Genomic DNA, 20,967 nt, shown 5'->3' with positions numbered 1-20,967 from the left:
ATAGCCGAGCTCTCCCAATCTGCATGTGCTCTTCCTTGGCACTGGATGGGAAGTGTTTACCAGACGAATGAGGTCAAGTAGCAGCAGACACAGAAGCACCAGTTGGAGGAAGTCTACGGTGATGATGTTGCAGGGCCAGCCTGTTGTCGATCCTTATCACTAGGTCCACCAGATCGTCAAAACGGGTTGCTAGGTCCAACGCGTAAATCTCGTCCTTAATGTGGTTGGATAGCCCATGAAGAAACTGGTCCCACATGGTCTGCTCATTCCAACCGCACAATGTAGCGAAGGTACGAAACTCAATGCAGAAGTCGGAAACTGAACGATCTTGTGACAGGGCGGAGGGCGGGGCCGGGTCGTGATTATACACACCCGGTCCCTTATCAGGCTAATTAAGCCTCCGAGAGGGATAAAGGCCGATTGCGGACAGTGGAGCTGGAGAAAGAGATCGTTTATGGACATGTCCGTCATGTGTGTGTGTTTGTCTTTTGTTTAAGTTACTCATTAAAATATTATTTACATTGCCAAGCCGGTTCTCGCCTCCTCCTTTCCATTGAACTGCTTTACAGATCTCCTTGCCAAAGGTCAGAGAGATCCCTCACTGCCTCCTTCCCAGACGTAGATCGGTTGAAGACCTTGTGAAGTTGATCAGAAAACCTGCGGAAGGAAGAGCAGCAAGGATGTTCATTCTCCCACACAGCGGTTCCCCGCTCACAAGCTCTACCGGTGAACTAGGTGATGACGTAGGCAACCTTGGCTTGTTCAGAGGGAAATGATGATGTTGTAATGCAAATATCAGACAACACTGGGACAGAAAATATTGAAGAATCTTAGGCTCACCAGGGTATGGTGACGGAGGATTTAACCAGGGCTCGGAGGATCTTGATGTAGTTGAGACCGCTGTGGGTGGAGGTGTGGCTTCGGCGTCGGCACCGGCATTGAGGAAGAGACGAAGTTGTTAAATCCTGGATGTCAGGTCGGCTATCCGTCTTGCCTTCTCAGTGGCTTGACTGGTGGATGTAAGTTTCTCTTGTTGACAACCGAGGAGCACCCCCTGTTGTGAAATAGTATTAACAAGAGATGTTCTCTCTGCCGGATCCATGTTTGGCCAGATTGTACTGTCAGGAGTGGTTTAAGGAAGGACCCAAATGCTGAGGGAATACAAATTAAACAGTTTTTATTGAAACACAAATGAATGTAATAATGAACTGATGACTGAAAACCTGGTCCTGGTTGCAGAGAGGTGAGTGACGATGATGGCAGTAATGAACTGGGACACCCGGACGAGGAATGGTGGGGAGGATGTTAACAGCGATGAGGTGAGTAATCCAAAGTTCAGTAATGGCTGTGATGAGCTGAGACACCTAGGTGAGGAAAGGTGGTGAGGATGAGAGCAGTGATGAGGTAAATTGTTCAAAGAGTAGTAATGACTGTGGTGAACTGAAACACACAGGAAAGGAATGGCGGAGAGGATAGCACTGTGGTGAGGTGAGTAATCCACAGAGCAGTAACAGTTCTGAGCAAGTGTCCATGTGATAATTCCAACAGGTGAAACCAAGAGTGGTAACCACCGAATCCACACTGGAAAATACTGAGAGAAACAATGGTGAAAACAGACCAACAGGAAGACAAGACTGCACAACAAAAACAAATGGGAACAATCTGGTGACTAGATGAGGCACTAGAGGGAAATAAATACACAGCGGTAGTGACACACAGTTGAAGGTGATTACCTAGTGAGTGGCGCAAACGGGCATCTCCAAGGAAATGCTGATTGCTCCGCTCCCGAGGCAAAGTAAAACACACAAGGTGAACGAAAACACCATGATACAAAAAACCATGACACAAATATATTTTAGAGTATATTGAGTCGATTGCATCATTGGCACTGTGTCATGGAACTGTGAGGTCACTGCTGGGCACTTTTGCTGTGGATTGTTTGCTGCGATTGGTGGATTTTCACCCTCTGGGTGATGGATAGTTTAGTTATTTTGCAAGAATTCCACTAGTAAACATGGTTGAAATAAACTTGAAATAATATGGACTGATGGCTTCAACAGAAGCATACATATCTTCTTTTAATAATCAGTAATAATCAATTCCCTTATGGAAAAAAAAATATGGGATTTTTACTTCCGGAACCAGACTGCTGCACATTACAGTTATGTGTAGTGGAATTGTAGCCAATGAGATTTCACTGGGCGAGGCTAAACCCCAGAAGACAATTAGCATTTTCAAGCCACAGGTTCCCTCCAGAATTTCCAAAGGAATTTGAAATGACTTATACAATAATATGTTTATCAATAAGCACAATGTGCTTCCATATAATTTTCCTAATCATTGCACCAGCATGTTAGCCATACTTTTTGAGATGCACATCTACATAACCTCATGTTTTGCCTCAAAATTCAACTGGAAAAGACAATGAACATTCTAATTCAAAAATATCCATTGAGGAAACGTTCTTAGCTATTTGCACACTTGAATGCCTGCAAACATTGGACACACTCTCATTTGTCTTCCAAACTTGCAGTGTGGCACTTTTGTAGAAGTTGTGCTGTTATGGGGTCTTTTTAAGCAGCCGTGTTCTTGCCACGTAGAAGTGGTAATGAGGATGAATGCCGATGTGTTGGCTGCGCTCTTCCCTCCGAGCGTCACAAGCTCTCTTTGCAGCCCAACTTTGCACTATTACTGCACGCCGCATCTCCTCAGCTGTAGACTAGCACTGATCCAATAAGTGGACTCCACCTGCAATCAATGCTCTGTGTATGAATGCCTTACATGAGGCATATGATCATTAATGATATGGGAGGTAATGATCATTACCTCCCATATGTACTATCTGTGATTGAGCCTCCAAAGTCATCATCCGTCACACTGGAGTCTATATTTCCAGACTAATCTTTTGACTGTCCTTGTTTGTGCACTGATTAATTCAAATGGCCATTTGATAAACACTGCTTTGTGAGCTGATGGTTGGATTAGCCTTTCATAGTAGCGATTTCACCTCCTTTGACCTTTGTGTCCAATATAATCTTCAATATGTTTGCTTCTCAGCCCTTAGCTCTTTCTCTTTTAATGTGAATCTCTTTTAATCCTTCTGTCTCTGTCTCATCCTCTCTTTTTTTCTTTTTTTTCTCTTCCTCTCAGCTTCACACTGACATGGACAGAGGTGATGGACGCACTAAGTACGTGCTGCGAGGTGAGGGGGCGGGGTCAGTTTTTGTGATTGATGAGAAGACAGGCAACATCCATGTTACCAAGCCCTTGGACAGGGAGGAGAAGGACGAATACCGGCTGATTGCCACTGCAACAGATAGTCAGACAGAGCGTGCCCTGGAGCCTTCCTCCCAGTTCATCATTAGAGTGCAAGATATCAACGACAACCCACCTGTGTTTGAGGAAGGGCCCTACAGTGCCACAGTACCGGAGATGGCAAACATAGGTACTGGAAGACAACATACGCAAATGCCTGCTAGCATGCCCCTACTGAATGTCAATACTATATTCATAATGCAGTGCTTCATAAAGTTCTAAAGCCTAGTAAGGCATCATATTGTTGGTGAACTCCTGACATAAAGGCTTTTCCAAAGCTACCTTCTAAGATGCTTTCTTTTGGCCAAATTCTAAAGCAGTAATCCAAGATGGCAGACAAAAATGTTGAGGCTCTAAAATGTATTTATAATTCACTCAATACAGAAAAGTTTAGTTAAGAATAGGTTTAATTTAATTAAATATAGTATAAATGATTTTAATCTAATCTAATTAAAAATGTAGTATTTTACCCAGTGTTTGTGTGTACTATGTGTTATCAGGTTTATTAGATTATGTTTATTAGATTATTGCTGTTTTAGCTAATGGCAAACTCCCAAATTGCATACTTCTGAACTTTTCTACACCATTTTGTCGTGTAAGTAGGGTAAGTAGGGTGTTCACACTGAAAATGCAATAGAAGAAGAGTCTGGAATGTTGGACACATCATACACTTGTCCTATGTATTGGCAAGGGTGGGGTTACCTGCACTGTATTATTTTTCATCTAGTTGTATCAAGGTGCTTTTTTGAGTTGACACAACTAAATTGTCTAGTTAGCGTGACATAGTAAGTTGTGATTCTATCAACTTGTACTTAAGTTGAACCAACAAGTGAATTTGTCCTCTCAACAAAGTTGTCTGAACAAAGACTTGCCAGCTCCTAGCATTTACAGCAGCATGAAAAAATAGTGAGGTTAGTGTTTCAGGCTTATTTTTATTTATTACATTTTTTGATATTTTCAGACTTTATTTCTGATGCTGTTGTTGTTTTTGTCATTACTGTTGATTAATAGTTGTGCTAATTTTAAGAGCTCTTGTTTTACTTAATGATCTTTGTTGATTATAACTACTAATGAGCTTTGTGTGTCAAGTCTTGACATCATGTGCCTTCTAATCAAACCATCACATGTGTAGCCTGTGTCTCTCTGGAAGAGACCACCCTGCATTCCAAAACTTGCAGGCTGGTTTACTTGACAATTAAAGTTAGGTTCACTGAACACTAACTTTACAGCGGCAGACCTTGAAATTCTGTAAATGTGTTGTTATAACTACATCCAGTTAAGTTCAGCTATATGAACTGATTAAGTTCAGCTAAATAAACCGTTTTCACAACTACATCAGTTCAGATTACTTTTTAATTTGCTTATTAAGTCAGGCATACTTACTGCAAAAAAGGCACTAAATATAATTAGTTGAATCAAAAAAACATTTTTAAGTATGGCTGCCATTACTTGATATATACTGTAAATGTTGGACTAAGGTTGGCTAATTTGCTAACACATCGCAAGTGCTTGTCACTCCGTGTAGTACTTTCTTATATAAAAAGTATCCTATTTTTTTTTTTTTTTAAAGTATCAATTTAAAACAATATTATATTTTGAAAATTCACACACTAAATGGTCCACTGCATAGTCTAAGTGCAAAGTATATAGTGTGTAATTTGGGACAAAGCATATTAGAATAAATTGTGAGTTTCTGCCTATGTAGAGCATTTCAAATGTTTGCTTATGAGGTTTCATTTCAGATAAGATGCTGCCTTGGGCCACACACACAATGATCTGTTTTCTTTAGAAATTATTCTTCATTATACCGCTCATCAACATTGGAATGCTGTTTTCCTCCCCTGAAAAACAAAATTTTCTCTCTAGTATTGCATAGTTTGTAAAAATATAATACTAAGGCACTGAAATAGCAGTTTTCAAACAAAAACAGATTTTTGTGTACATGGCCTTAGAAGGCAGCTGTCTATGTTGGCAGTAGACAGGCAGCTCATTAGGTTTCAAAATGGAGCAACAAGGATTCAAGCTCGTTTATGCCCAAAATCCATCATACATACTCTCATTTGAAAAGCCAATGCAATGCTCTCTATGATTTTCAGTGTTTAAATGTTAATAATGCTCATTCCACAAATAACCTCTCACATTTATCGATTTCAAGTCTGTGCGCTGCGGTTCAAAATATTACCCCTATTTTTTTTTTCTGAACCAAGTTTAATTCATTTCAAAGGATTCCAAAAGCAAACAAGATCAGAATGGGAATATTCTGTGTTTAGAGTCTGATGCTCTGAATTTGAACGCTTGAAACCTTGCTTGGGTAAACTGAACTGAGCTCCATTCAAATCTAATAATCAACCAATGTGAATGTGTTATCAGTCTAAATTGTGGCATGTTTGCAGTTGCTCTCAGATTGAATATGAATAGATTTCTCTGAGCCGGTGCATGTTGCATCAACCCAACAGTCACAATTCTTTTTGATCTGCCTATCAGACCATTAGTTTACTGTGGCAATCTCTTTCTCTCTCTCTCGCTTTCATTCTCCTACCATCTTCCATTTGCCTTCTCCTGCTTCTTAACTACCTGTGGAAGATGTGTAATCAGACTACACCCTCCCATCAACCCACACACACTCTTGCTGAAACTGTCAGGCATTTGATGTCAGAAAACATCAACAGATGCACCCACCAACCCCCCTTCACTTTGAGCTTGTCAAAAGCCGTTGCCCCATGGGAAACGTAGTTCCCTTTTCATTTTACATATATATGTTTTTTCAAACAATTTCAGTCTTTCACATGAAGCTGACTGTCTTTGATTTATTTGGTTGTATAAAAGGCTGAAATGGGGGAGCAATCCAGGACATATGGGAGTTATGGGAACGGGGGAGTGTGGCCGTAGCAAGACAGAGAGATTGAGAGAGGGAGCAAAAGGAAATTGAAGAAGGAGATGAAGAGAAATGAAGCGAGACAGACAGAGGTGAGAAAGAAAGAAGGTGTGCAGCTTGAGAGAGGAGAGAGTGAATACAGTATTTGTCAAACTGCAGCAGGGGGGAGAGAGAAAAGAGGACAATCTGTCAGTCTTTATAATGCTTTCTCCATTTAATGTGCTTGTCCTGTGGTGAACTGGTATTCCCATGTTCAAATGTGCTGTATCAATCATCTCATATTTTCTTCCTTGTCCTCTCACTTTTACTCTCTTGTGTACTCTACCTCAGGGACCTCTATCATCCAGGTTACGGCTTCAGATGCTGATGATCCAACCTATGGGAACAGCGCTCGACTAGTGTACACGCTGGTTCAGGGACAGCCGCACTTCTCTGTGGACCCACAGACAGGTATGTGTTGGATTTATTTAGGCCTAGCAGTTATTGACAAGAACAGAATTGTTCTTCACCAGCATATATTGGGTTTGGGATCCTAGTATGTGTCCCATGCAGGCTTCTTAAAGCTGAAGTGTATGATTATATATTTACCGGATGTTATAATACTTTCTTCTATACAAATTGAAAATGTAGAGTCAGCTATAATTAGCCATTGTGAAAAGTGTCAACACTGCATCACAGGGTGCTATTTAAATATTGCTCTGTTTCTTCATCCCAACCAGCCCTACACAGCAACACTGGTTCAACTAATAGCATGAGTTTGAAGCAGGATCTGTCTCTTTGTCCAACTAATGGAAGATAGCGGGAGGATTCAGAAAATCTGTTTGAAAACAATCATTAGTGATGCTTGCTTTAGCAAAGCAAAAATCCCTTAAACAATTTTTCTTCTTCCACCATGGACTTAACATTAAGAAGGGAGTAAAGAGCTCATATCTCCAGAACAGAAAATTGTAAGAAATAAAATAGTAAGAAAGGTTTAGTGACACCTAGCAACCCACACACAACACCCCAGCAACCACCTAGCAAGGCCCTATCAATTACCTAGAAAAGCAGATCTCTGCACTAGAACATTATAAATATTTGGGGGTGACCTCTTATGATTTAGGGTGCTGCACTGTGACCCTTGATGGAACATTTTGGCAGGGAGTTTTGCTATGGCAAGCATCACTCACATTTTCTTTAGATGTAGTTATTTTTGCTATTCCATTTGGTGATGCTAAAGGTGTAGGAATTGCATACTTTAGCTTTAACTAGCTTAACCAACAAGTCTTCCTTATTCAACCAGCTTCACCAAACCCACCATGCTGGTCGAACAGATTCAAACAACTTTGTGTTTCTTAGTTACCAGTATGGTTATGCTAGTCCACCAGCTAAAACAGCACTAACCAGCAAAATCAACCTTCATGCTGATCTAAGCTTATCTTTCCAGAAAGGTAGTGTAGATTTTCCAACACAGCTTGGTGCTCATGTGGCCAATTCGAGTTTAAGTGTGACATTTTCTGATCCCATTTGCCCATCCTCTACTCAACATTTCCTGTCCCCCTCTATCTACTGTCAATAAAACTAACAACACCAAAATGAAGGTCTCTTTTTAAGCCTATATAGTCCATAAAACAAAACAAAAGCTTTTTTACACTACTAACATGATGACAGTTATTTATATTGACAGTTATAATATTTTTGAGGAAAACAGCATGAAACAGTGTTACACACTGTTGTCTATGGAGAACCTAAGAAAAGGCTTCTCAGATTCTCTGAGCCCCTTAACCATAAGGGCCAAGAAAAGGTCACTCAGATTCAGTGAAAAATATATTAAAATGCTTTTCCAAAATAGCGAGCCTTCAGTTTCATGCTATAGTGTCTTAAGGCCAGCCTAAGTCCCTGATGACACATTAAAGCCACACTGCTCCTCCTTCAAAGGCCTGATCATATCCTTGAGTTCCCCTCACTCTGTCCTCCCTTCATCTTCCTGCTGCTTTCCTCATTGCTCTTTTCTTTTGTTCCTGATTCTCACCTCCCTCTCTTCACTACTCATTAACCCAGACTGACTTGACAGAAATGTATTCACATGCGTAAGATCCTGCACATTCTGCTGTTGTTGTTGTTTGTATATTTTATTCTGTTTATATGATAATAGATAAAAAAAAATGGAAATTATAGAAAAAGTGTCAGATTCAAACCAAATTGGATACAGGTGCTGGAAATGTGGCTATGCACCTGCAGGAGAATAAAAAGAAAGGAAATAAGATAAAAAATTAATATCAACACACTGAAATTAATGCAAATGTTGAACAACTGCAATGTTTCAACAATTAGGTCTTCATTAGGCAAAACCCCAGTGTGAAATTAATCCCAATTATGTAGAGGCTTGTACAATAAAATGAATAATAAGGAATGAGGTATTTTACATTTTTATTATTTTATGCAAGTTAAAAACCCCACATAGTATTTCACAAATTCACAGGTACATATACGAGAACAAAATAAATACCTGTTTTTAAACCAGGTAGAACAAGGGTTTGTCAATTCACAAAATCTGAAATAAAGAAAAACAAACAATAACATACATTTTTGTGAGAGCGTAAAGCGCAGCGCTACACGCAATGACTGTGCACAGCATCTCGTCTAAGTTTCTCGAGAATGCTAATTCTAATCACAGTTTTTGTGCCAGCGCAAAGCACAAGTGTGCATGGGTGGGAGTCTTTGCGCTATGGTGGTTGTATGCACGCTAACTGTGGGTGTATTGTATGTTAACGAAGTGGAGCAAAGCACAATTTTCCTGAGAAATATGTCTAAGCACTAATACATTTGAAAACCACATCTTAACTGTGCGCAAAGATAAAACTCAGTTCCTGCATTTGCAGTTTGGAGATTTCACTAGCAGATTGTAATACAGTTAATGTCCAAACTATGTGAAAATATAGTGGAACATCGAAATTACAGTATGTCCCTGACTATCAGATTTGTAGCCATCTTATATGAAACAAACATTTCTGAGATTTGTTTTAAGCTCTCTATAGGTCATGGCTTATTTTCAATTATTATTATTATGTTAAAATGTACATTTTGGTATTTTTCCACCTGTTGTCGTAAAGTAGAGTCATTGCAAAACGGGCCGGTGGAAGAAGCTGGAGACAGTAAAATGTTTTTGAATTGGTATGTTTTTTTGAGCACTTTGATTTTAATTTAGTTTGTTTGAAGTGTAATATAATTTAGTAATATGTTTGGTTTAATTTATTCGTGTTTCAATAAATGTATTAATTAATTAAAATCGACTAGTAGAAATTAAGTGCACTGTTATTACTAGCCATGATTTGTGCATCAGTAGATGAAAATGATTAATAATATCTCTGTCGAGAAATAAAATTTTCCATGCGTACGAAAGGAGCGTGTCACTGTCATAGAAATAGCCGACAATCATCGAGGACGCAATTAATGCACAAAAGAACACAATTTTACAGCCCATTTACACTACCAACTTCTTATGAACGTGCTGTCTTAGTTTAATATCACTGGTGCTTCAGGAAATGGACATTATAAAAGAACACAGATGGTGGAATATCCGGTGAAGAACCTCAGAATTAAATTGCACTTTAACCAGCCCATTTGGGCATTACGCGTTCGTTTTACAAAACCCACTTGCATCTAGACTTAGTGCATGTTTGCACGAAAATACCAAAACTTCATGGCCATGCCCAATGACTTTGTGCTTATGACTTATGGCAATATTATTAAGATTATTACACATATTAAGCATTTAAAAAAAATTATAAAGGTAGCCACATTAGATCAAAAACAATTTCAGGTATATTTTTAGATAGTTATTATCCACCAAAACAAATTCATTGTCAAATTTACTAGGGAGGAACTGATACAAAATCTGTGAGCAGATACTGATATACGATTATTTAGAATAAAAACTACAGATAGCGATTATTTGCTGGTTCTGCTTTTTTCTGCTTTTTTCAGAATTTAGAGTGCATTCAGAATTCAGAACACACTGAATTCTGAAATGTCTGCTTTTAGCTGAAAGAGCATCCACTTTAGCTTTTATATAGACATCATGTTCCTTCTTGTGTCAAGCTTTAATATGAGTAATCAAGTTAGCTCTGTTAAAAGTTTTAACGGTAGTTCCACCTCATGAAATTCTTGCAGTGCAAAGCTTACAATTTGTAACTCTGCTGTCATTGTCATCCAATTTAAAGTCATTCCAGACAAGAGACATTTTCTTTCACACACAGCACGAGTTGAAGCCTAATTCTCCAATGCATTTTCCACCCCCTTTTGACCGGAGAAATTCAGCACTGATAATCGGTTATTTCTAAACAATCGCTATCGATTGCAATCGATTGCTTTTATCGGCCGATACAGATGTTTGGCTGGTGGAGCATCTTTAAAAATCACTAATATAGGGCCATATTTCTTTAAAATGGTAATGGAATAGTTTTTTTTTAAGATATTAACTCATGACACATTCATATTTCAAGGAATCACACAATGTGGGGTTATAGTAAAGCATTCAACTCACATTTGTAAGGCGTTGTCTTTTCCACAGAGGTTTTGGTAATCGGCATGTCTGCCGTCTGCCATCTGCCAATTTTGTTTAGACCAGCATCGTGGGGCTGATAAGCCTGCCCCATCCGCTACATAGGGAAAGCTGCAATCTACATCTTGTCACATTTTCCTGTGTGAATACACTACTCGCACAACTTGTACTACTAAATATTGCAGAAGTATGCAAGATGTGACAGACCTAATTTTGTACTAACTAGGGCTGTCGAATTAACGCGTTAATTCAGTAAAAAAAATTATGCAATTAATCGCAATGCTGATTGTAATAAGGACGATCCCTGAGAAATGCAAGCATGTAGTGCCACCTGTTTACTCCAGAGGGCAGTAAGTGAAATTTGAGCTGTGTGGCAACGCGCAGTTTATACAGTGAAGAAAATAACCCACAACACAGACATGCGTTACGTTCTTGCATTCAAAACACTGGATTGAGCGCAAATTCAAACTAAGTAGTGTTCAAAATATTGAAGTATATTTAACTTGACACAGTGACCTAAACATTTTATGTTTATGACGCAACGCACCCGAGACGCCACACAAGCATGTCTGACGCAGGTGTAAATTGACAGGGTCCTTAAACAAGCCCTCATAATAAATCTCGAACTGATTGACATATTCACATGTGAAATTAATTGCTGTGAACTGTATGCCAATGATTGGCTTATGTTCAATAATATGGTAGTAAACAATACATTGTATTCTAAAGACGTGTTTTGTATTGTCTTATCAATGATGAACTCTTCTGCTACAAGAATGTAATGCATTTTAATTACCTGAATATTTATATATATATATATATATATATATATATATATATATATATATATATATATATATAACTAAGTATAATTATTTCATAATTATATATTGAATTATTGTTATATGAGGGGCTTTCTCAGGATATATTTGTAAATGCGATTAAATGCGATTAATCACGATTAATTAATTGGGACACCATGTAATTAATTCTATTAAAAAATTGTATCGATTGACTGCCCTAGCACTAACACATTTTATGGATAGGTTTTACAGTTGGTCACATTTTGGACACATTTTGTATGACAAACTGCTTATTATGCCTCATTTGTAAGTCGCTTTTGATAAAGTGTCTGCTAAATGACTAAATCTAAATGTAAATGTGGACGCTGCACTTCTAACAAACACAAACTAAAATAACAGTTCTAAGGGTATGAAAAACAAAAATAAGTGGTTCCTGTGGACGCCACTGCAAGTTTGTGAACTATTATATGGAAGCTTTAATTGCACAGGGTAATGCTCTCTGCGCTCAGCCTCAGTAGCTGTCGGGAGTCTTTTTATTCAGGGTTACAGGGGTGCTGCAGCCATTTGAAAAATCACTCTTGCTTCTTTGTGCTGTAAAGTGAAATTTGCAGAAGTGAACTGAGCATGGGTGATTCTAGTCGCAGTGGGCACTGTATGGCCAGTCTGTATGTGTATGTGTGTGTGCTAGGGGTTGAGAATAGAATGATGGGTATTTGTGTGTATAACAGGTTGGAAAGAATGAGGCAGAGAAAAGGAGCGACAAAGAATGAAAGATGAATTTTATGAGAGAGTCCGCTTGCATGGACCCACTGTGTGGATGTTTGTGTAGCAGTTAGTGTATTGTGCCTCTGTCTACGTGGATAATGGACTTTCTTCGTGTGTTGCTTCCATTTGGTCGTCTAATGAAACCTAATGAATTTAGTTGACATTTGTGGACCCCACGCTGATATGAATGATAGGGCTTTTTCTCCTCGAGGTTTTTGAATGCTAATCATGGATATTAACCTAATTCTGTACTGTATGCATTGCTTGGCACTCTTTTTTGCTCATTAGCAGGAATTAGCATTTTGAGCCTTAGCATTCTGAAAGATCTCTGCCTATCTACATTACATTATGTATCCTCATGATATTTTCAAAAAGCTCCACATAAACTGTTGTCTGATTGTTGCAGTGTCGCACTGGTGACCTTTGCTGTCAGTGCACTTATATGTACGTTTATGATCAGAGAACGCATGGAAATGAATGGATTTAATGAGATGATTACATTTGTTTCTTTCTTTGTCTCTCTTTCCTCTTCTTTCTCAGGTATCCTACGTACTGCAGTTTCTGATCTGGATAGAGAAGCACAGGATCAATATTTGGTGGTCCTACAAGCTAAAGACATGGGTGGCCATTTGGGCGGTCTGTCAGGAACAACAACGGTTACTGTACGGTTGACAGATGTCAATGATAACCCTCCACACTTCACACAAAGTGAGTAGCTTCCATTTGACACATCAACATATGCATGTTGTAGCTTTAAAGCTGATGCACTATTGACAGTTTCAGTCCTGGAGGCTGATTGGTTAATGCAGTACAGAATTATGAGCGTACTAACGGCCTGTCTGGAATGCTGCAAACATGGTGCAACAAACATTGAAGTGCCACAGTTTAGTTATACTAAGGGCAAGCCCAAACTAATACATTTTTGGTTGAAAACGCATTGATTATGCTACATTTACTCCTCTCATCCATCTGTATTTATGAGTTTATGTTTTGCGCATTGTGACAAGGAGCTAAAGTTAGGTAGGTTATATGTCTTAAAAATGAGTTTTATTCCACAAAGTACACCAACCGTTACACCTCCAGCTGTTTAACTGTGCTTGCATGAGGGTTATAGCACAATGAAACGTAGCCTCCCTCCAGTTCTGCTCAATTACATACCAGCCCTTTCTTAGTAAGGTCAAAACAGCATCCTTTTCTCTCTCAACGTTAGCTCTGCCCTTCTCTGTCTCTCACGTTGCTTTTACTGGTGTGGGCTGAGGTGAAATTATCTGAAGACCAAAGAGAGGCCATGTGAGGAAAATATATCAAAGTCTTACCAGGTAGGCTTTCTGGTTCAATGGGCAAGGTTGGCTAAATCTCCTCGTATCTTGAAGTTGATTTAGAAATCTCTCTGGGAATTCACCTCAGATAAAAACAAACTAATTACAGGTGGTTTGGGAGCTGTTTTGACCATTGCAATTATGTTTGAAGAATGTTGCAAGGAGCGCCAAGGCTGATGCATCCCTCTGTATAACAGATGCAGACTCAGGTGCAGAGGGAGTCGGGCTAGTTTATGTAGTTTTAACAGCCTCGGCTGGCGTGATGGGCAGCGGAGAGGAGCAAAAGAGCTCACTGTGCCAGCTTGATGGATGGGTGGGTAGATTGTTTGACGGCTGACTACATAGGTATGCCTGTCATGATCAGTGTCTTTTTTTATGCGACGATGAGATGAGAAGCAACGATACAGAGAAGGTTTCATCATAAATGTTACTAATTTATTTCCCCTGAGTCTCCGGCAGTTACTGAAAGAGAGGGAGTGAGAGAGAAAGAGAGTGGACAAAAGCAAGGGAAAGGGGATGAGTGCACTGTGAAAAATCATTCTCTTTCACAGTATTTTTGTCTTGTTTTCCAGGTAATATCTTTAAAATAAGAGACATTTACTTGAAAAGCAAACTGAAATTAGATATAAAGTCTAAATTAATACTAACAAAAATACTGAATTAGAAAATAATTTTTGGAGTCTGGAAACAAGAGGATTGATGGTAGACAAAAAGCAAAGATAGCTAATGAAGGGAAGGAGTGTAATAATAGGGAAACAAATCACTGTAATTTGTTCTCAGATGAAATGAGAAAAGGTGTAAAATGTTTGACAGGGAGACAGAGACAGGAAGGAGAATAGAGGTGATGGTGACATAGAAGGAAAGGAACAGCTTAACTCTGCCCTGGAATAAATTTTATTTATGTGTGTGTGTGTGTGTGTGTGTGTGTGTGTGTGTTCTTCTGTGGGTCTGTACAATTTGAATCATCTATGACACAAGCACACACTCCATCTGTCTGTTTTTATTTCTCTCTAAAATCAATTTTAATTTGAAAGTATTTTATTGGTGTGATTGTTTTACCTGCAAAATTGCCAAAGCGTCAATACATGCACACAAAAGGGCATTGTCAGAATAATAATAAAAATAATAATTCTTTAATTTAATTTAATTTGATTTAAATTATATAGTGCCTTTCCTGAGCCCAAGGACACTTAACATTCTCAAATTTAGTACAGTTTAAATGAAATGAAAAAAAAAAAAGAACGATCATGTTTCAGTTTCTTCGTATCACATGAGCAGGAATATTCTGAATAGATGTACTGTACACTATGGAGCATTTAAACCTGTATGGACAATTTAAACTTTTTTGGAATAAAGTCTTAACCAGATAATAAACTTAATCGCTGATGTGGATATAAATCTGGTAAACTTAACGAGCTCCGCTGTGAAATCATCTCTTCAGGTCAGGAAATTTAAATTGTGCTCAGGTTGGTTTATAAATGAATAAATGGGAATCACTACGTGTAAATCGTTTGATACATTAACATAGACATTTCAAGAAGTGGAAATGTATAGAATGTTTTATCTTAGTTAATGTTACTCTCGACAAGCTCCATATGTGCACAATAAACGGAGTCGAGACCATGGCCATCCAATTTCAAATCATACCATGCACAGTATTATTCATAAGAGTTACATTGCCTATTCTAAATAATCGAATAGAATAGAATTGAACATTTGGTAAGACATTAAGAAACATTAACAACACTATGGTATTAGTAGTATTATTCTGTTGTACAGACAATTCTTGAATATGATGATCAAAGCAGTGAGTTTCTAAAGGGTGTGCAGCTCAGAAAGGAGTGTAACTGTCCTCCTCCAATAATATTTGCATTTGATCTTTTTTTAGTAAACTGGAAAAAGTGAATGAGGTTTGAAAGTCAAGATATTTCTCTCTCGTGTCTCACCAGTGAAAACAGCCATGTTTTCTTGTGTCTGCCTTTTCTATGATCACTGTGTTTGGTGAGGCTCTGTCTTTCTCTCTGTCACACACATGCAATTTCATTACTCACAGATGGGCTCATAAGAGGGACACATGTGCACGCTCGCTCCCAGCTTCTGTCTCGCACACACACATGTACTGTGCATTCATGTCATATTCACATGTTTGGCAGTTCATCAGACTGAGGGAGGAGAGGAAGGCTTGAGATGGAGAAACTCAGAGGTGACAGGGTTTGTCATCAACCCTGAGGACTAATTTTCATTCTCAATCTCTCACTCTCTCTCTTTGGTTTTCTGCATGTCTCCTTGACATATGCATTGCCTATTTCTATCCTCTCTTTACTTAGTCTCGCACAGCCAGATTGTTGACGAACGACACAGGGTCTGGTCCACATGGCAGCATATTCTGGCCAAGAACTGCCCATTTAAACCTGTATGTAAATCAACCAACAACAGTTATTTGTGTTTTCATGTGCTGATTAAGGCTGGACTATCTGAAATAGATTATAGCACAATAGTGACATGAGAAAATTTATTGAAATAATAGTTCAGCAGTGTCTATAAACAGTTAAACAGAAAACACCAGGAAAATAGCAGAAAATGTGTATAGACTCAATGTGTGATCAGAATTTCTGCTGATCTAAAAGTAATAACTAGTCTACAGGCAAATTCACAGACATAACTCAGAAAATTAAATAGGATATACAGTTCTGCTTGTGGAAATCTAGTTAAATGGTGAAATGTCCACAGAGTGGCGTCAAAAGCAAGTAGTATTTTTAATTGTAATTGATGTAACACAGTCAACAGGAATGCATAATCTAATAACTTCACCCCCAAACCCCAACCCTAAACCTAACCCTCAGTGGAGTAAATAGGCAATTTTAGAGCAAAAATGCAACCTCTTAATCACGTTCATCATTGTTAATGTGAACGCAATTACTTCCTGGCTCCCAGGTGACCAGAATCTGTGTCTTCTAAGTTACTTGCGCAACACACCATTAGTTTTACTAGAGGAAAATGTGTTCACACTTGTTGATTTTAGGGTACATGAACTTTCGGAAACAACATGTAGATTTCCCATATGATCATGCCTCAAAAGTGCTTGTTGTAATAACCCGGTACTTTGTCAACACGATTTACAGGCGGACTAATAAAAAACACATGTGCTCTTACTCTGGGATGTTGCATAAAGTCAGCCAATAAGATTAGAATTTTCCAGATTGAAAATGTGCTTGCCAGTTTTGAGAGTAATATGCATCTGGCAGTCAGCAAACAGACAGCTGGCAGTCTGTAGGCATGCCGTATGAGGCTAAGACTACTCCTCACCCCCATATCCTCAGCTGACATTTATTTTAAAGGCACTGCAGTGGACATTCAAGTACACAGACAATAAAATACATGTATGCATGCAATACTCTTCTTCGCTAACATCAAAACAGCTACTGTGTGCTCTCAGCAGACCATAAAGCCCATTTATTAACAGCAGCAGTAACACTCTTATGAAACCATAAAGCTCATTTAGTGTTCTAGCTATGCATTATGGAATCATGCAGTGTCAAGTTCAGCAAGCAATTAGGACTGATGCAAATGTGCTCTTGAAAACTATAATGGTAATAAAACGCTACATTTCGAATGTAACTAGATTCTACACTGTAAGCTCATCTCAGCCTCTAATGGAACCCATTTTAAAGTAAGGCAAGACTAAAACGTAAAGAATGAGTTGCCTGGCATCACACAAATTTGTTTGATGTTGTCTGTGGAGAGAGCAAAGAGGTTTTAATCAGGGCCAAGCCTGTGAAACCCTCTGTCTCGTGACTTTTCTGAAAAAAATTCACGTCAAGCGCTTTCAGCTTTTTTTTATTTTATAGTAGTCACATATGTTTTTTTTTTTACCTTTGGGTCTTGAGGACTCAATTAAAATGACAGTACCTTCACATAATTCATTCTCTTCAGTAGGCCCTCCCACTGGTTGAGAGTCTCTCCAGCTATTTGTAGTTGATGGGCTGGTTAAATCCCATAAGTTTATATTGCTATGTTTTCACCACGTATGATGCGATAAAGATGTGTAATGTGTGTCTGAAGCCATAAAAACACATCCCGAGGGTGAGTTCTCCGAGCGTGAAGGAGGGATGAAGGAAGGAAAGGATATGGAGGGGGTGCAGAGGAGATATGTGAGGAATGCTAACAACCTCATCTTGGCCATACAGCCTGCTGGATTCACACAAGTGTGAGTTGTTTCATCTCACGCTGTGCTCAGTAACAATATGTAGAAGATGTGCTTTTTTTAATGTCAAAGAAGCTATGCTGTCTGCTTCTTATCTGTGATGCATGGCCTGGTCTTTGTCCATTTCCTAAGTCAGTTCGCTGGAGAGGTGCTCAGTCATGTGCTCAGATTGGATAATTTGTTGACTGATTCGCCTGATTGGGTTTGGTATGAATAAGGCAAGCGGGCAAAGCTTTTCTGACTCCCCGGCTGCCCATGGGCTCTCCTTGGGGGGCTACAGATAGCAGTGGGGCATGAAAACATTCCTGAAATCACTACATCATATCACAATGGCCAATTAGAGCTGGGATTGGATGGCCTCTAGTTCAACATGAGGCACTGGTAGCATGCGATCATTTGTGGTGACGACTGTGTCTTTGCGGCCAGGCGGGGCAGTCTGCTAACTCTGCATGTGGGGAATGGAAGACACTGGAGGGTATGAAGGGTGAAACATAAAAGGCTTCTTGGAACTGAGTTTAATGTCATTAACGAGAGAAAACAATGAGAAAAATTGCAAAGCCTCCTTAGAGATTTACATCAGTAATCATCAGCAATACTACAGATCAAAATGACATGCCAACAATCTTGTTTTTTCCAAGAGGCCAAATTACCATCAAAAGAACCTATACGGGTTTCTGATGTAAGACTAAGTATTGTAGATCAGTGACTTTTGTTTTCTACTGTCCTTGTGACCGCTTCTTATGTTTGTCCCAATTTTGGTTCATAACATATGGTTAGTTTGTCACTGTGAGAATATTTTTTAGACAATCTAACAACAGATAAATTTCTTGAATCTAACACAGGAAACCAAGGGTAACAAAATTCTGATGTGAGCTGTAGGGGAAACTTTGTTTAACGAGTGCTGGTCCTTTGTCTGAGTTTTGAGGAATAACCCAGAGCCGTACATAAGCGATGGAATCAATCAGGAAGTTGGCTCTTGTTCTATCAGCGAGAGTGGAGTGAGGGAAAAAATGGTCAACGATTTTGCTTTTCTTGTCATCTACCTTGGCAGTGTGCCTTTACGCAGAATAATAGGAGTTAGAGCCATTATTTTTGTATGGAGGCAGAGAACGAGAGAGATGGGGAGGGGTGGGGGGTAGGTAAGAGGGAAGTGATTTCCATGCTAATGTGAATGTTACCGGCAGGGCTTTCTGTCTGTGCTCTATGTCTCTATGATGGATGCAGCCGTCGGACTGCCAGCACAATGGGGGTCTCACACCATACCATGAACCCGCAACTTCCTCTCGCAGAAAAGAAAGTAAAATGAGCTCTCATATACTGTAGAACTACAATAAAGACTGGATTCTGAGGTAGAACTAGTGAATGTTTAGTGAATTCCTACACATTCTCGTCTCCTCCTTTCCATTGAACTGCTTTACAATATTTATATTATTTTATTCTGTTAATCACACAATGTGACCATATCACTTCAGACCTGGAATATGATGCACAAGCTGCATGAAGGCAATGTCCACTGCCATTGGATTGATAAGACAGCTAGAGATATTTATTAAGATATCTCCTTTTGTCTTCAGCATAAGAAATTCTATGGGTTTTGAACGACATAAAGACGAGTTAATTATGACAGAATTTGTATATCACCTCTACTATTATAAAAAGCTTTTAAACAGATTGAAATATTATGGAATATTACAAGATCTGCTTACCTTTTACTGTGCTTTCAATAGAGAACTGAATCCCCTGCAAAATAAATCATTTTAATCTTGCTAAAGTATTCAAAAGTGTTGCCCTTAGTTTTGTGTAAATGTGGGAGCTTTTCTTATAATGGTTAGTTCACCCAAAAATAAAAATTCTCTCATCAATTCCTCACCCTCAAGCCATCCCAGACGTGTATGACTGTCTTTCTTCAACAGTACCCAAACGAAGATTTTTTAAAGAGCAACATGCAGGTTGGACACCCCTATATAGCATAGTGTATGTTGATGATAAAACAACTAGATCAACTGGAACTGGAGTAATATATATTTAGCCATTAACGATATTTTGAGATAAATTGTGATAAAATAACTTCCGCGTCTATAAAGCACTAACCGGAAGTGACGATGGCCGAGGGAGTCTGGTCAAGCTCAAGCTCAGGTTACAATGGATGCGAATGAAGAAACTGAGTTCTCCGGTGTGGACGAACATGCCTATGATGGCATTGTGCAAACTACTAAATTCATTTCAGAAGGCAGACAATTACGTTACGACAACCTGTCCTAAAGCTCAGTCTCTCTCCCTCTCTCTGTATTATTATACTAAATAAATATTAAATATTATAAAAAAATATATTATATAAAAATATTATACTAGTATTATTACGAAATTACACAAATTAAGAGTTAAAATAATTAAAAGTAAGACTTACTCTGCTAAGTGCTCGTTTCCGTTGCACAGAATGTCTGCTAACGTTAGCACTTAGTCCTCCAGTCCCGCCCGCGCCAAAATCCGGTGTAATCTTTGACGGTGGACTTGATTCCATCGAGTGCACCGAGGGAACAGCATCAGTAATCAGCCTCACGTGGTCCTTACTCCGAAATCCCATCCGAGACTCCAACAAATCTCCAGGTCGATAATTTATGTGCTACCACACACGACCGAGTGTGTGGTAACAGACGCGGCAGTGAAGTCTGCTCTCTTCACCTGCACAAAACGCACCCAAGACCGAAAAGCCTTGTTTTTCCTAGAAGGAAAATGATGGACACGATGTCCTGACAGGCTGGAATTCGTGCAACCAGCACAAACACAATAATTTACCATTATGGCTTCTCTAAAACTCGATCTAAAACTTTCTGTCTCTTACTACTGCTCTAACTACATCAACACCCAACAATGAGAGAGCTGACCGCGAGCTCCTTTATTTGCCTCGCCCTACGTCAAATGACGCGTTGCTACAGCGGGAAGGGCGTATTCCAGAGCCTAGCACATTTTCATCAAAATCTCTACATCAAATGAGATTTCATTAGTAATTTCTACATATGTGTTTTTAAAAGACCTCTGCAGACAATATAATGTATTAATTCAGTTATAAATTCAACCTGCATGTTGCTCTTTAAAGAATATCTAATTTCTGTAGGTCCATAAAAATGCAAGGAAATGGGTGC

The 20,967-nt window shown here is 39.0% G+C and overlaps 1 protein-coding gene across 1 annotated transcript in view; it reads left to right on the top strand.

Annotated features, from left to right (window-relative positions):
- Positions 1 to 20,967, top strand: part of LOC127645111 (uncharacterized) — a 139,251-nt gene that overhangs the window by 48,533 nt on the left and 69,751 nt on the right. Inside the window, exons 2-4 of the mRNA XM_052128641.1 lie at positions 3,151 to 3,445; positions 6,521 to 6,640; positions 12,842 to 13,009. Coding sequence (XP_051984601.1) covers positions 3,151 to 3,445; positions 6,521 to 6,640; positions 12,842 to 13,009 — 583 coding nt within the window. The remainder of the gene's footprint in view (positions 1 to 3,150; positions 3,446 to 6,520; positions 6,641 to 12,841; positions 13,010 to 20,967) is intronic.

The sequence above is a fragment of the Xyrauchen texanus genome, chromosome 6, assembly GCF_025860055.1.
Source record: "Xyrauchen texanus isolate HMW12.3.18 chromosome 6, RBS_HiC_50CHRs, whole genome shotgun sequence".
Taxonomy (NCBI): Eukaryota; Metazoa; Chordata; class Actinopteri; order Cypriniformes; family Catostomidae; genus Xyrauchen; species Xyrauchen texanus.
The sequence above is the reverse complement of the archived record's forward strand: the minus strand, read 5'-3'. Positions and strand labels throughout refer to the sequence as shown.